At 40.7% G+C, this 16,804-nt stretch overlaps 1 protein-coding gene across 2 annotated transcripts in view; it reads left to right on the forward strand.

Moving 5' to 3' along the window:
- The window catches only part of KDM3A (lysine demethylase 3A), a 56,518-nt gene that overhangs the window by 13,564 nt on the left and 26,150 nt on the right, over window positions 1–16,804 (forward strand). For both annotated transcript variants that reach the window (XM_045808869.2, XM_045808868.2), the window contains exons 8-11: window positions 42–130; window positions 6,234–6,397; window positions 8,463–8,980; window positions 14,726–14,930. In XM_045808869.2, the coding sequence (XP_045664825.1) occupies window positions 42–130; window positions 6,234–6,397; window positions 8,463–8,980; window positions 14,726–14,930 (976 nt within the window). The remainder of the gene's footprint in view (window positions 1–41; window positions 131–6,233; window positions 6,398–8,462; window positions 8,981–14,725; window positions 14,931–16,804) is intronic.

Raw genomic sequence — 16,804 nt, forward strand, 5'->3', positions numbered from 1 at the left:
AGAAACAGGGAAGCCAACCTACCTATTTTTAAATGTTCTAGGTAATTCTACAAGAATTGGAGCTGTAAAACGCAAGTCTTCTGAGAATAGTGGAAGTCTAGTTTCCAAACAAGCAAAATCTTGTTCTGAGGTAACCTGACTTACGTTTGTCACTTATGTAAAAGGTTCTTTAACTCTGATGGTGCGTGGCCAGCTTGTTAGTGGTTCTAAAGCTCTCCTCTGTGCTATGCTGTGCCGTCTTTTCTGCTCTTCTTTTCTAGTTCCAGATCTTGGCCATAATTTCTACACTCAAGCAGATGGAGATAATATAAGTTTCTCGTTAACTATTTTTTTTTGTGTAAAATATGTTTTATTTTTTGATATTTGCTGAAAATTCTCAATAGACTTGATAATTTCACCCATAAGGAGTGTTTTTGAGGGTAAACTGAGTTGTGTGTATCAAACTGGAAGAAAGCCTGGCATGAGAGGAGGGGGGGAGAACCTTAGAAATCTGAGTAAGTATTGAAATGGGACTCCCCCTCCTCAGTAATAGAGAGGTTTGATTGATAATTTATGGTTGGTTAAACAGACATACTAGTTTTTTAAAGGAAATGGTTGGTTTGCCGTTACTAATTTCTGCCCAGAACAGTATAGGTTGGTATGAATGCCACTGTGAGTTCAAGTACTGGATTTAATTCTGTTCTGAATTGGTTAGGATTTAGATCAAGAAACTTAAGGCTGTTTCTCTTTTAGGTGAGTTGAATCCTTAGGACCTATTACAATACAAATAACTTTTTTTACAACTTAGGTGTCCAGATGCATTTATGGTACAGTGACAAAAACACCTTTATGATGCTGTGCTCCACGCTGGAGTTTAGAATTTTAAAATTGACCAAGCTGGTGTTAAGATTGTTGGCAGCACTTTAGAGGGAACTTTGGGATTTGTGGAAGTAAGGCAAGGAGAAATGGTATGGGAGTGGGCCAGAGTCGGTTAATGAACCTAGGGCTCTGGATCAGGGCAGACTGGACCACAACATCAGCTAGAACCAGAGTAGGCACTGTGCTACACAAATATATAAGAATCTGACTGGCAAAGATGATTGGCTTTCCTAAGGCTTAAGCCTGTGTATAGGCAACAGGAACTTTGACACTTGACCCAAAAACTTTGTAAACCAAGATATCTAATATCTCTATCTTCCTTCCAAATGTGTAGGCCTCACCTCAGGTTGTTCAGGAAAGAATGAAGAGGTTATTATTGGAAATTAATATTACTACTTTCATTTTTGCCTTAAAGTTTACAAGGGAGAAGTAATGTAGTAGGGACTGTGAAGTGAGGATGTCAAGCAAGTGATTCTTGTATCTTGGAGTTAAGCTTACGGAGGATATTTTCAAGTGATCCACAGTATCAGAAGCTGAGAGAGAAACAGAGTAGAGTAATAACTTGTTGGGTTTTGACGTTGGATAAATTGTTAGCAGTCTGGGTTAGAGGTAATAAAGGCTAGTTTGGAGATGTTGATTGGCTGTAGCCTGTCATGGAGAATGCATCAGTGTAAATAGTTGGTGAGAGGAAAAGGAGAACCACATGATGTGTTGAGGAGGGGGGCTAGGGAATAGGAAATGGCACCCTGATGGATCATTGAAGAATTATCCTGGGCTGCTACAGGCAGGACTGGGGTCAGGGAAACTCCTATGGAAGAAGGTGCCAGTTCTTCACAGTGACAAGCTTATCAGTGATGGAACAGGTAATTGAGCAAGTAAATGTATAGCCTTCAAAGAGGCGTGTGTAAAATGTGGTAATATATACGTAAGTGATCCTCTGTTCCTGACTCCTCCTCTTCAAGGGCAGGGAGCATGTCTTTTTGAACTCGGTCAGCATTTTGTCTGGCTCAGTAGCATTGCGTGCTGCTGAACTGATTATTGGGCACCATATAGGCTATTTTTGAAAAAAGCCTAAACTTTGGCTAGGAGATAAGTTCCCATAACCTATTTGAGCTTAATTTCTGCACCTAAAATGAGAAACTAAATTGGTATTTTAAAAATGTCTCTTTGAGCTCTTAAACTCTGTACTAGTCAAATTCTCAGTCTAAAGGAAATTGGAATGGTAGATTGGCTGGAGATGGGTATTGGCATTTTTAGAAATTCTTTTTATTATTGTTACTGTAAAGGTTATTCTCCTTTATATTGAGCTTACTTGTCAAAAGATTCTCACATTAAAAAAAAGTTATTCTCATTTTAAAATTTCTATTTAACCCAGAAAAACAGAAAAGAAACATCACTTCTAATCATATTTCCCACAGACTCTCACTCACTATTCACATTTTGGAATACTTGTCCTCCTGTCTTTCCCCCCCCCCCCTGTAAAATCATGGAGGCCTTTTAAAAAAAACAAACTAAAAACCAAACTGTTCTATAGCCTCCTTGATTCCTTTCCAGTATGTTGTGAAAATTTTTCCATATCAGTAAATACTCTTTTTTTTTCTTTTTTTCTTTTTTTATCCTGGGTGGTTCTTGTAATCAGGTAAATTTTGAAAACACTGGCTGGGGCTAGATTCAAAAGAGCTAGACAGGTAAAGGAAGAGGTGGGGAAAGAAAGTTCATTTAAATATGGGAGTGAAAGGTGAGTACAGTGACATACTTGGCACACATCTCACTGTTTGGATTTCCCAGATGTGTTGGACTGGCATGGATTTTACTTTTAGGGTGGTCTTTGGAAGACAGGTATTTGGGATTAGGTAGACAAGACTCTTGATTGCCTTGGTGAAAACTTTTTCATAGAATCAGCCTGTTTGCCAGTAACATCTGGTTCCTTGAAGGTCTTCTCTGCCTAGCAGACTATTCCTCAGAGTTAGGACATTGCTTGGTTAATTGAGAGTCTGCTGAGTAGTGTGAGCCAGCAGTGTCCTTTTTAGACTACCATCATACACTCAATTATATTATCTCCGTCTGCTGGCAGGGAGGAACTATTGCCATGACTGGTATAGAAGACCTTCAGGGAAAACTCTTCAGGTAAGAAGAAACCTTGACCCTTGTCAAGTCAGAGGCCAGTGCAGTGGTGTGCACGTGAAGATGGGTTTTGGAATTGGAGCTCTATCCCTGTTGAGCTAACCCTTAGAAATTTCTAGAGTGATATATTTCATTCCTAAAAGGAAAAGCATCCTAAGTTATGCTACTTGTAACACATGGGTGACTATACTGAGAAAATTTTTGTATTTTTCTGCTTTGAGTCGGCTAATCTGTGTGCCAGGCACTGTGGTAAAGCATAGCCCTATAAAGTAGGCTTCATGATTCTCATTTTACAGTTGAGGAAACTGAACTCAGAGAGCTTAAGTAATGTGCTAGAAGTGTCAGAGACCAGATTCCAACCAAGGTCTGCCACCAAAGCCCAGTGCTCTTAAGTAAGCACTGCGCTGGTGTTACCACTCCTCTCCAGATCTTTTCCTTGGTATGGTGAGTCACCATTGTAAAGACAGCACATTCCTACTTCCTTCCCTCTATCCTTCCATCCATCTTTCCAACAAATACTTATTGAATATGAAATATACACTGGACACATTGGTGAGCATTACTGCCTGGCTCTTAAGGGTAACTCATAGGACTGACATAGCTATTTTGAAATAACCAAGTGCTAACAGCATTCATTCATAAATTCCACCAGTCTTATTTGAGCATCTGCTGTGTGCCTTGCTTTATAAGGTTTAACAGTGGACACAAAAGCAGGGTCTGCCCATAAGAGTGTGCGATTCATTGTGAGGAAACTGACAATAAAAAAGTAATTTAAATAAAGCGTTAAATGCAGTATTGTAGTGCGATGACAGTTGGGGATGCCTTGTGTGGCACTGCTTTGGAAAGAGTAATCAGAGATTCTGAGGAGGTGACAATAGAGCAGATTTGAGAGTGAAGGGATAGAACCAGCCAGCCACATGGAAACTATCCAGAGAGGGGATACCAAGTACAAAGGTGCAGGCAGGAAAGAGTTTAGACCATCTGAAGACCAGAAAGGAAGCCAGTGTAGTTGAAGCACTGTGAACAAGTAGAATGAGAAGAGTGGAGAGGGTTGGCGGAGACCAGACCACATAGAATTCTTATAGGCAGTGAAGTGCCATGATCTGATTTATTTATATATATATTTACATATGTGTGTGTGTGTTTACATATATATGTGTATATATATATATATATATGTGTATTTATATATGTACACATATATACACACACACACAAAAGATCTTATTTATTTGACAGCGCACAAGCAAGGGGAGCAGCAGGCAGAGGCAGAGGGAGAAGCAGTCTCCCTGCTGAGCAGGGAACCTGATGCAAGACTCGATCCCAGGACCTGATCATGACCTGAGCTGAAGGCAGATGCTTAACTGACTAAGCCACTCAGGCACCCTGATTGATTTATATTTTATAAAGATTGCTCTGTGGTAGAATAAATTTGAGTAGGAGGCAGAACATTTAGGCAAAAATGGAAGTCAGGACAGTTAGACACATGGTAGTCTAGGGGAAAATTGGTGGTAGAGGTGGCATAGAAAGAAGTTGGCTAGATTCCAGAAATATTTTAGAACTAGAGGCAGGACTTACTGGTTCGTTGATTGGATACTAGGAAATGAGATGAAGGGGGTTTTGACTACAGCACAGCGCTGTCCTGCAGAATAAAAATTTATGCAATCTAAAGTTCTTTAGTATGTTACTATAGGTTTGCAATCGAAATTTCTTAAGTAGGTTACTGTCAGGAAAGTAATTTAAGAAAAGGTACTGTATGTATTAGTGCATCAACTCTAAACATAATTTAGAACAAGGATAATGCTTGATGAAAGTGAACGTTGAGTAAGTATTTTGAAATGACTTGGCAATTCAACTTTGGGAGGGTAATTTAGAATTCTAAAACAGTCAAAAAGGACTTTAGGACTAAACTTCTCTAATTTCCTCAGTTTAAGGAATAAGAAACTGAGTGCCAGAAAGCTAAAGTGGACAATCCCCAGGATATTATTAGAATAGCCAAAGTCTCCCCCTCAAAAAATTTTTTCTGGGGAATACTAGGTTAATATTTGACCAAAATTGAGTTGACTAAAATAATATATGATCTGATAGTTTTGTATTTTAAAATAGTTTGAAGCTATGCCAAAACTTTGGTGATTAAGGTAATTCTTATTTTTCAGATATATCTAAATATTTAGCATGTATTAGGCACTCTTCAAGCTGCCAGAGTTAAATGTCTGAGAAAAAGATTCATGAGTGGACTACATGTAAATATACTCAGAATTGAGAAATTTTAAAACCTTACTAAGTTTTAAGGTCAGGTTCTACCTCAGATTTTACCTGGAAGATGAAGAAACTTGGAAGATTCTTCAAGGTTAGCTTTGGTAGTAAGGTAAATGTAAGGTCATTGTGGAATGAAAGAGCTGCAGCTGGGAAGGGCAGGGACTTGTAATTTACGTGCGTACAGAGAGGTTGCTGGAGAGGGGGAACGGTTTCCCCTGGTTTAGCTGGAGACTGCCCCTGTGGAGTTGAGTTTAATCTCTTCCTTCTTTTTCCCTGGTGGGAAGTTTACTTTTATGGAAAGTGTAAATTGGGAAGAAGAGGGGTCTGTTATTTATATTTTTGTGAAGATAAAACTACCTGAAAAGTGAAGGTGTCCCAACTCTGTCCCATAGACTTGTCATGACTTGGTAGTTTTTGCAGTTGGGGTGGCCTTTGTGACTTGAAGAGCCGTATAAAAGCAATAACGGTGTTCTCAACCTTTATTGCATTGTAAAGGCTTCTCTTGGTACCCAGTAGGCACCACTGCCTACGGGAGTCCTAGGTGGTCTGGTCTCCTGCCAGCCTATGCAGTAAGTGCGTCGTAGGCACTCAGGTAATGCTAAAATGAAGGCGTGTGAGGCTGCCACCGTCTGAAGACTGTCAGTTGAAAACTCACTTTTGTGCATTGCATTATTAAAGTAATTGCCACATGGCTGCGTTTTCCTGACCTAATGATTCAGAAGTCTGTAAAAGATCAGCTGGTGATTTTTTTTATAGGAAGACTCAAGTTTTGTGAAAAGCTGGCGTGATTTATTTAACAGCCTTTGAATAGAAGTCCTTAATGTTGTGATTTATCACTTGTTATACTGTCCTGTTTTGTTTTGTTTAATTTGGAAATGGTATTTGCTTATTCAGTGCTACACCAAGCAAATAAATTTGATTCTTGCTAGGACTTCATAATTCCCCAACTAGGAACTTTCCCTTTTAATATCTGTTGGTTTGGTATCTTTTAGGCCTCTCCCAGTATGTGTCCTGTACAGTCTGTTCCCACAACAGTTTTTAAGGAGATACTGCTCGGCTGTACTGCTGCAACTCCGCCGAGTAAGGACCCGAGGCAGCAGAGCACTCCCCAGGCTGCCAACTCTCCACCTAATCTTGGCGCAAAAATTCCTCAAGGGTGAGTAAAGCTGTTTGTTGAAGGTGTTCAGTCTTACTAGAACTAGAATGGTTCATCACGTGTGAGCTTACCTTTGCTCAGGTGGCAAGACTGCATTTGGTGTTTCATAGAGAGTTAGTATAGCTATGTTGGTGTGCTCACCTGCCATTCATCACTTCTCAGGTTGTCCAGGGAGGCTTTTCATTAGGGTTTTCAATTGGTCACGTGCCTTAGGTTAAAAGGGTGATAGGCATACAGAACAACGTGGAAAACATTTAAAAAAATTGGAGATGTGAGGAAAGAGCAACTTTCTTGACTCGATAAAGTTAGGAGAATCCATTGAAATCCTACAGACAGTTGTAGAATGAATGTCCGCTTTAAGGAAAAGGAGCCAGGTTGGTGGTATGTGGAAGACTGAGGTCAGTGGGGGTGTGGAGAACAGGGAGACCTGGTGATAGTGAGTGGTTCTTAGCAGCTCAGACGTCAAATATAGGTGTGAGAAATGTGGCTGCAGAGAAGGTAAGCCCTAGAAATGAGGGTGCAGTAGCCACAGGGGGCATAGGTTGCTAATTTATAGGTGAAGAAAAGGAGTAAGAAATGAGTGTAACCAGGGGCGCCTGGGTGGCTCAGTCGTTAAGCGTCTGCCTTCGGCTTGGGTCATGATCCCGGCGTTCTGAGATCGAGCCCCGCATCGGGCTCCCTGCTCAGTGGGAAGCCTGCTTCTCCATCTCCCACTCCTCCTGCTTGTGTTCCCTCTCTCGCTACCTCTCTCTCTGTCAAATAAATAAATAAAATCTTCAAAAAAAAAAAAAAAAAGCATAACCGGAGATTTGAAGTGGCTACAAGGGTTTTAAGGGAAGCCTCTCTTAGAAGGGGTGGTGTCTGTGCAGACAGTTGATAAAAGCTTAACATACAAGTAAGAGAGACAGTGGTATAGAAAGGTGGATTTGGGGCACCTGGGTGGCTCACCTGGTTAATCGTCTGCCTTCAGCTCAGGTCATGATCCTGGAGTCCCGGGATCGAGCCCATATCGGGCTCAGTGGGAAGTCTGCTTCTCCCTCTGCCTTTCCCCCTGCTCATGCCCCCCCCCCCCAAATAAATAAAAATCTTAAAAAAAAAAAAAAAAAGGCGGGGGGGTGGGTTTGGAGGAATGCTGCAATCGGGGGAGGGTGGCTGAGTACATTGGTTCACTGGGAGGAAAGCGGGCTGTCTGGGATGAGCTTGGAAGGTGGCCACAGAGCAGTTGGACAGAAGGAGGAGCCGTCTTCAGAGTAGAAAAGGGGAATAGTAAGAAGTACAGTGTTCCCCAAGCCTAAAGTGAGTACTTAAATGAAGTTCTTGGGGTACCCTGGCTGGATCATTCAGTGGGGCATGCGACTCTTGATCTCAGGATCGTTAGTTCAAGCCCCAAGTTGGGCATAGAGCTTACTTAAAAAAATTGTTTTTTCTTCTCAAGGGTGAAATCCTTTGTTAGAGGCATGGGAAAACAAGTATAATAGGAAAAAAGGACTTTGTGTTTTGCTGGGGAAACAACTTTAGGATGAATTTCAGAGAAACAAAAGTTCTTTAAGGATACCCCCCATTAGGGTAAGGGATGGGAGGAATACCAGATCATTCTGTGAACAAGCAAGTAATCAATTGGCTCTTCAGTTGCTTTGGGTCCTGATCACTAACCAAACAAGAATGGAATTCTCCAGCGTCGGGGCTGCTTACATGTTTGTAGCCAGACTGGGTTTTGTGCTACTGGTGGTTTTGGTTCCATACGATAACTCCGTTTGTTTTGAGGGAAAGCTAAGTTTCATTATGCTGTAATATATAGAACTAACCTGAAGTAGTGAAGGATTTATAAGAACATACAGATAGGACTTAGGGTTATATTTTCCGGAGTGTTTAAGATACTTTTGCAGAGCCATTGACTGATTATTTTTAACTCCAGCTCACAGAAACCTATCCTACATTCTCTCATAACATAAGCATTTTTTTCTCTTTCGTATTGGTTGCCTTAGGGTACCAAACAGTTGTTTTTGAAAGGTAGAGGAGAGGTAAAAGAGACGTAGATGCTAGTTTTTCATATTTTCTGTTTCAGATGTCATAAACAGATTTTACCAGAAGAACTTTCGTCCTGTCTCAATACAAAGCCTGAAATACTGAGAACAAAACCAGACATTGTCTGCAAAGTAGGATTGCTGTCTTCAAAGTTCTCCCAGAATGGAACGGGAGACTTAAAACCCCTTAGTGAACCAAAAGGTAGCTGTACCCAGCTGAAGACCAACACTGATAAGGAAGACAAATTGGAATCTGTTTCTCCGTCATCGGCTGGCCTTCCTAGGGAGTGCTTACCTATAAAGCCTTCCACAGCAGAGCTGGAAATTGCCAGTACTCCTGAACTGCAGAAGCACCTAGAATATACACCTTCTACATCTGATGTCCTTTCTAATAAGCCAGAAGAGAAAGCAGGTGTCAGTAGTAATAGCCCTAATAGTTGTGTGGAAAAGAAGATAGAACCTTCAACTTTAGGATGCCGGTCACAGAATTTGAAGGAATCTTCGGTAAAAATAGATAATGAAAGCTGTTGTACAAGAAGCAACAATAAAATCCAGAACGGTGAGTGTTTCTACATGTCTTTATTGGTAGAAGGTAAGAGATGGTAGTGGGTACATATATATATATTTTCTTACCGTATGAGAAAATAATATGAAAATGACTATAGAAAAAGTTCATACAGGGGCACCTCAGTTGGTTAAGCAGCCAACTCTTGATTTCGGCACAGTTCATGATCTTGGGGTCCTGGGATCGAGTCGCGTATTGGGCTCCTTGCTCAGTGGGGAGTCTGCTTAAGGATTCTCTCTCTCTCTCCCTCTCCCCTGCCCCTCCCTTGGCTTGTGCACACTTGCATGTGCTCCCTCCCTCTCTCTCTCTCATAAATAAGTAAATCTTTAAAAAAAAAAAAAAAGAAAAAAGAAATAGTTCATACAGTTGGAAAAGTTCAAAGGAGAAAGTAACATCCCAAAATCTCCTCAGAAATGATTACTCTTAGGGGCGCCTGGGTGGCGCAGTCGTTAAGTGTCTGCCTTCGGCTCAGGGTGTGATCCCAGTATTCTGGGATTAAGCCCCACATCGGGCTCCTCCGCTGGGAGCCTGCTTCTTCCTCTCCCACTCCCCCTGCTTGTGTTCCCTCTCTCGCTGGCTGTCTCTGTCAAATAAATAAATAAAATCTTTAAAAAAAAAAAAAAGATTACTGTTAATATCTTGGTGTACCTAGTTCCACGTGTATTAGAAGTACAGACAAACTCTTACACAAATGGGTTTATACCAACAGTTTTACCCTGTGAATTAGTGTAGGTGTCTATTAACATTTTAAAGGCTGCAAGGATTCCATTATATATGCATTTATCAGATGGCCTAATTGGTTCCTATTAGATGGGTGGTTCCCAGTTTCTGGTTGTAAGCAAATAATTTTGAAACAGAATCTAAAGTAATCAGATGGTAATTTTATCTTCAGCTTATCACTGATTTTGTATGATAGAAGAGATGGAAGGGCGCCTGGTGGCTCAGTCGGTTAAGCATCCAGCTCTCGATTTCGGCTCAGGTCATGATCTCAGGGTTGTGAGATTGATCTCCATTTGGGCTCTGCACTGGAAATGGAGCCTGCTTGGGATTCTCCCTCTCCCTCTGCCCTTCCCCACTCCCACTCCCCCCCCTCCAAAAAAAAGAAGAGACGGAAGAGATGATTGATACTTTATGCTCATGCAAGTAGTTCAGATCTGCAGGGGTTTTTTTGTTTTGTTTTTTTGTTTTTAAGACAATTATACCAGCACCTCTAGAAAAAGGACTTTTGGTTAAAGATTTTAAGGACGGACTGAAACACTGGGCAGTTTCTTTGCCTAAGGCCAAGTCCTACTGCACTCAAAACTTAAAAATTACGTACAAGCGTACCTCGTTTTATTGTGTCTTGCTTTATTGCACTTTGCAGATACTGCATTTTTTTTTCTCACATTGAAGGTTTGTGGTAACCCTGTGTCAAGCAAGTCTCTTGGCACCATTTTCCCAACAATTTTTGCTCATTTGTAGTCTCTCTGTCACATTTTGATAATTCTTGTAATATTTCAAACCCTTCATTATCATGATGTTATGGTGATTTGTGATCAGTGATCTTTATGCTACTGTCGTAATTATTCTGGGGCACCGCAAACTGCGGCCATGAAAGATGACGGACTTAGTTGATAAATGTTGCATTTGTTCTGACTGCTCCACCAGCCAACCATTTCCTCATCTCTGTCCCTCTCCTCCGGCCTGCCTCTTCCCTAAGACACAAAAATACTGAAATTAGGCCAAGTAATAACCCCACAGTGGCTTCTACGTGTTCAGGTGAAAGGAAGAGTTGCACGTGTCTCACTTTAAATCAAAAGCTAGAAATGATTAGGCTTAGTGAGGAAGGCATGTTGAAAGCCAAGATAAAGCTAGGCCTGTCACACCAGACAGTTAGCCAAGCTGCAAATCCAAAATAAAAATTCTGGAAGGAAATTAAGGAGTACTACTCCAGTGAAAACACGAATGATCTAGAAAGTGGAACAACCTTATTGCTGATACGGAGACTGTTTTAGCGGTCTGGATGGAAGAGCAAACCAGCTCCAACAGTCCCTTAAGCCAAAGCCTAGTCCAGAGCAAGGCCATCACTCTCTTCAAGTCTATGAAGGCTGAGAGGTGCGAGGAAGCTGCAGAAAAGTTTGAAGCTATCAGAGGTCGGTTCTTGAGGCTTAAGGAAAGAAGCCCTTGCATAACCTAAAAGTGCGAGGTGAGGCAGCAAGTAATGCTGGAGAAGCTGCAGCAAGTTAGCCAAAGATCTAGCTCAGATCATTCACGAAGGTGGCTACTCTACACGACAGATGGGAAGAAGATGCCAGCTAGGACTTTAATAGCTAGGGAGGAGAAGTCAGTTCCTGGCTTCAAAGCTTCAAAAAACAGGCTGATTCTCTTCTTAGGAGCTAATGCAGCTGGTGACTTTAAGGTGAAGCAATGCTTTCATCCTTCTGAAAACCTTCAGGCCTTTAGGGTATGCTAAATCCACTCTGCCTGTGCTCCGTAAGCGGAAGAGCAGAGCCTGGATGACAGCACATTTGTTTACAGCATGGTTTACTGAATATTTTAAGCCCACTATTGAGGCCTATTGCTCAGAAAGAAAAACTTCCTTTCAAAATATTACTGCTCACTGACAAGGCGCCTCTTCGCCCAAGAGCTCTGATGGAGATACACAAGATTGATGTTTTCATGCTGGCTAACACAGTACCTATTGCAGCCCATGGATCAGGGAATAATTTTGACTTTCAAATCTTATTTAAGAAATACATTTTGTAAGACTATAGCTACCATAATGTTTTTTCAATGGATCAAGGCTATTGCACACTTAATTCGTTGCAGTGTAGTGTAAGTATAACTTTTATATGTGCTGGGCAACCAAAAAATTTATTTGATATGCTTTCCTGTGATACTCGCTTGATTGAGGTGGCTTGGAACCACACCTGCTGTGTCCACAAGGTCTGCACGTACTCTTTAGAGAAGACGCGACACTGTAGCTTGAGGGTGCATGCCACTGATGGCAGCTAACATGAGTTCTATTAGAATTACTAGAACTAAATGGCTTTGGTATGTCAAAAGGTTCAGAGCTATTCCAATTTAAAAATACCTTTGATAATTGTCAGCTGTGTGGGAAAATTAGCATGGATTTTGATAGCTTTTAAAAAACGTAATAAAAAACACTATGCACTTGGATAAGTAGGAAACGAATGTACCCACGATTTAGTTTTTACTTCAGGCCTCTGAAGCTAGAGAGAAGATGGATGGATTTGACTGTTGGTCTTTGGCTACAGAGTTGGAGGAGTAGGAAAACCTCTTTGTCTAGTGATTCTTCTAGCCCAGCTTCTGCACTCTTAGGCATAAGTTGATAGGGCTGTTAATTTGCATAAAATTAATTGCGCAAGATTATACTGTTCCTCTTAAATTATGTAACTCCCCAAAGAAAGTGAATATTCATAACCATATTTCTGTTCTATTTTTTTATTCTTTTTGAGTCATCAGGACTTACATTCAGATAGTTTTTGAAGCAGATTACTTTAATATTACGTAAAGAAACAGTAAAAATTCTACATTGATAAGCACATTATAGGTTAGAGTTAGGGAGTCTCGCTTTGTCTTACTTTGTATGTTGTACAGCTATATACCAACTAAAGTGATTTTTAGAGAAATGAAAGACCTAATTAAATGTCCTGGTGCATGCTGTCTCCTGGGACGTCTGGTTGAAGAGCGAGAGAGTGTGATCAGGATCTCTGCGCTACGTCCACTGGTATTGCTTGTGGGTATGGAAAGATTCGACTGGAAGCTATTTTGTCCCCTGCATCCTTCTCCAGTTTGGGGCTAGAAAACAAAAGCAGGCTGAGTCGAAGAACAGCTGTCTGTTTTCTGTTAGGTAGACGTGTGACTCCTCAGAAGTTGGCATTACTTTTTTCCCTTGGCTCTACTCCGAATTTGTGAGAATCATTGATTAGGTCAACTGTTGCTCTCCTTGCTAAAGAGCTAGATATATAGGTAGTTCAGCTTGCTTATTTCTAGGTATTTCCTCTTATAAGTGAGGGCAGAACAGATAACCTTTGGACTCTTTGGCCGTGGTCTGAAAACCTGGTCCAGCCTAGAAGGTGATGTTTTTTCAGTATCTGAGTGATTAAAATTCCATCCTTGAACTGCTGATATCTTTATTTTCTGTTCTTTCACTATAACTGAATAAGGGATCATGGCCTGACAGCATCCATTTAGCATTTTACGGCGTGCTCTGGTTCTACTTCAAAAGAGAGGTAAGGTGGGGCTCCTGGGTGGCTCAGTCGGTTAAGCATCTGCCTTCGGTTCAAGTCACGATCTCAGGATCCTGGGATCCAGTCCCGCATTGCATCGGGCTCCTTGCTCAGCAGGGAGCCTGCTTCTCCCTCTGCCTGCCGCTCCCCTTGCTTGTACTCTCTCTCTCTCTCTGACAAATAAATAAATAAATAAAATCTTTTTAAAAATGAGAGGTAAGATTAGAATATCACTAAGGTCATTAAAGGTGTTTAGTTTATTTAAAGCGTTCTTTCCTTTGAGATCTTCCACTTTCCTCCCCAACTACTAACCTCTCCCAGCTGTGTCTCAACTGGTTCCCCAAAAGTTGTTTCTTGGGCTTGTTTTTGTTTTTTGTTTGCCAAAGAATCTACATCCCTGCGCCTTGGGCCCTGAGGGAAGAAGGTCTTTTCTGTTGGTTTCATATGAAATACTCCTCAATGCTCTTGACTTATAAATAGATTCATTTCCGTGTTGTTTGGGTTGATGCAACTGATGCAGAGATCACTCTTTCCTGTCAAATCTCTACATTTCCCCCCCCCCCCTTTTTTAAAGGTTTTATTTATTTATTTGACAGAGACAGCCAGTGAGAGAGGGAACACAAGCAGGGGGAGTGGGAGAGGGAGAAGCAGGCTCGCAGCAGAGCAGGGAGCCCGATGTGGGGCTCGATCCCAGAACCCTGGGATCACGCCCTGAGCTGAAGGCAGACGCTTAATGACTGAGCCACCCAGGTGCCCCCTCCCCTTTTTCTTTAGAAACTGTGCTAACATTTCCCTTTAAGTTCTCTTGCACATTACAAGTTAAAACTTAAAATGTGCCTTTACTTAAAATCATAATCCATAAGTCTTTAGTTACTGCCCTTCATTCTGAATGGAACGTGTATGAAGGAAATTGAAGAAATATCAAGGGTCAGGTGACACGTCTTGGAAGCATTTAGAAGATAGCTCTTACTTTATACACCCGGGGGCCTGTGTGGGAAAGCTGTTTGGCCATTATTATATTTAGAATGGTTGGCTTTTGCGCAGTGCTCTAGAAAACACGCTTTGTGTGTTTTGAAACACAGTCTTTGAAAAGTGACAGAATTGACTTGCACACAGATCTCTGTTGAGGTGAACCTATCTCTCTGCATTTTTAGTGTTGCAATGAGTTTAAGTACCTGATTTGGAAGAGTCTTAAATATTTTTCTTATCTAGGGTTGTGAGTAGAGATGTACACTACCTTGGAATTATGAGTCTAGTTGGTGAATTTGGGGTTTTAAGTTGCCTTGCCAAATAGATTTACCAAATGAGAATTATTTTATAAAGTGAGTAAAGCTTTCCAATTATTCTGATGGTGGTCTTATGTTAAGCCAGTTTTTGAAATTACAGTTGAACCAGTATTTAAGGAGTTCTCCCTTTGGGAAAGCTGTCCTTTGGAAAAGAATTCAGTCAAATGTTGGGGTGACTTAAAATTTTGAAGTCTCATTTCTTTAATCTTCTGTTTTCCTAGCCCCCTCCCGGAAGTCGGTTTTGACAGACCCAGCCAAACTCAAGAAGCTGCAGCAGAGCGGGGAGGCCTTTGTACAGGATGACTCCTGCGTGAACATTGTCGCGCAGCTGCCCAAGTGCCGGGAGTGCCGCTTGGACAGCCTCCGCAAGGATAAGGAGCAGCAGAAAGACTCGCCTGTGTTTTGTCGCTTCTTTCACTTCAGGAGGTGAGGCATTTGGGGAAAAGCTCAGATAATCTGGGCTCTATAGCATACTTTTTTCCCTCTTCTGTCAGTGGTAAATCTAGAACTACAAAGAGTGAAGTTTGCATGTTTAATCTCTGGCTTTGAGCGTCTAGATCTTATCCCATGTTATTTCCTTCTCGGTCTCCCGTTCAGTTGGTTTTTAAACTAGAGAAGCCTAAACATGCAACCTTCTCTTCCCAAAACTAACAAACATTATAGAAAAATGCTGAAATTTCTTAAAAAAAAAAAAAATTACAAATAACCACTGTTAACTTTTCAGTGCATTTTAGTGTTTGTATGGTCATGAAATATATTCAAGCATACTTGCTTGGGTATGTTGTATATACTGTGTTTAATCTTACTTTCTCAGTACATTGTAGGAACCCCTTGGTCATGTTAGCTTTTTTCTGCAAAAACTTTGAATAATTAGGTAGGAACCCATAACAGTATTTGAAAATTCATTTAACCAATTTTCTTATTGGTCTTAAGATTATTTTGTGGTTTTTGTCACTAAAAATAGTACAGAAACAATCATCTCCTTATCCGCATCTCTCATTGTTTACTTTGGAAGGATTACTGGAAGTGGCATTACTGGGTCAGAAGCCGTGTGTGTTTTAAGGCTTTGATACGTATGTTCTGCAAATTGCTCTACAGGAAGGTTGCACCTGTGTCCAGGCCCTCCGGCAGCGTTTAAGCATTCCTGTCTCTCTGTACTGTTGCCAGCAGGAAGAGGCATATCTTTTTTAAAAAATCTTTCCTAATCTTGTAGGCAAAAACTTTCATTTTTACATTGTGTTTTTTTAAGTCAAGTTTTCTCAATTCTTCTTAGTGAAGAAAAAGGCTGTTTTTTCTTTTTTGTTGTCATCTGCTCTTTGGTAAATAAATGAGCATTGTTGGTATGGGTTAACTATAAGTATGATTCACTTTCTCAGAAATGTAGATACTTTCAGGCTCGACTAGTCCTTCTAATCATAAACAGAAATGTTGACTTGAATTTTTTCTATTCACCTCCTCCCCTTTAGTTTTATCAAGATTTAAGAGGGCTGAAGAACTGACTGAAATGCACACGTATTTTAGGTCATTGATTATATCTGTTCTGGTAACTTTCAGATTTGGGCTTATTTTAATGAACTCTAGAGTTTTTTAGATGGTAGTTGTCGCATTTGTTCCTGAGTAAATTGCAGAAGCACCACGGTGAAGTATGTGTCTGGTATTTAGAACTGTAATAACTGCTAGCATGTTAGCATATCCTTATATTAGCATATTTTGAATAACGTGGCCCAGAATAAGTTCTTAATAAAGGTTAGTTCTGCTTCCTCTCTGGAGAATTCTTTTTTACAGGAAAGTGTGTTAAGATGCATATGCTGTGGGTTCTGACATATATTTTGAAGAGAGCACAAAGTGTTACACTTTGTACAGATCTGTGTATTCCTGCTTACACACTTGGTTTCATTAGTGTTCCTTTGCTCTGAAAGGTATAAGTGGACTGGAGGAGAGAGATTGTTGGATTTCGGTATAAGTGGCATAGGCCTTTTAAGGAGGAGACAATTAGTTTTTTCTTTTGAATATTAGTAGAGCTTTTTTTTTTTTTTAACCACTATTTTGTAACCATCTAGAAGTCACTGCTTTTTATGACTTAGCTGTTTTCCCATTTTTGACCTCTTTCAAGACGAAAGTGCCTTTGCTCAGTGTTGCATAGTAGAAGCCAGTGTAGAGGAAACTAGAACAAATTCACTTCTTCAGTAAAAAGAATGTCATAACTTAAAGAATAGAGCCCTCCCCCCCCCGCCGATGTTTAGAGAGAAGATTAAGGCTGTCATTAGTCTCCTCCTCAAGTTAGTTTCTTATTGAACTCT

The sequence above is a fragment of the Ursus americanus genome, chromosome 7 (genome assembly GCF_024610735.1).
Source record: "Ursus americanus isolate L20-20 chromosome 7, mUrsAme1.1.p, whole genome shotgun sequence".
NCBI lineage: Eukaryota > Metazoa > Chordata > Mammalia > Carnivora > Ursidae > Ursus > Ursus americanus.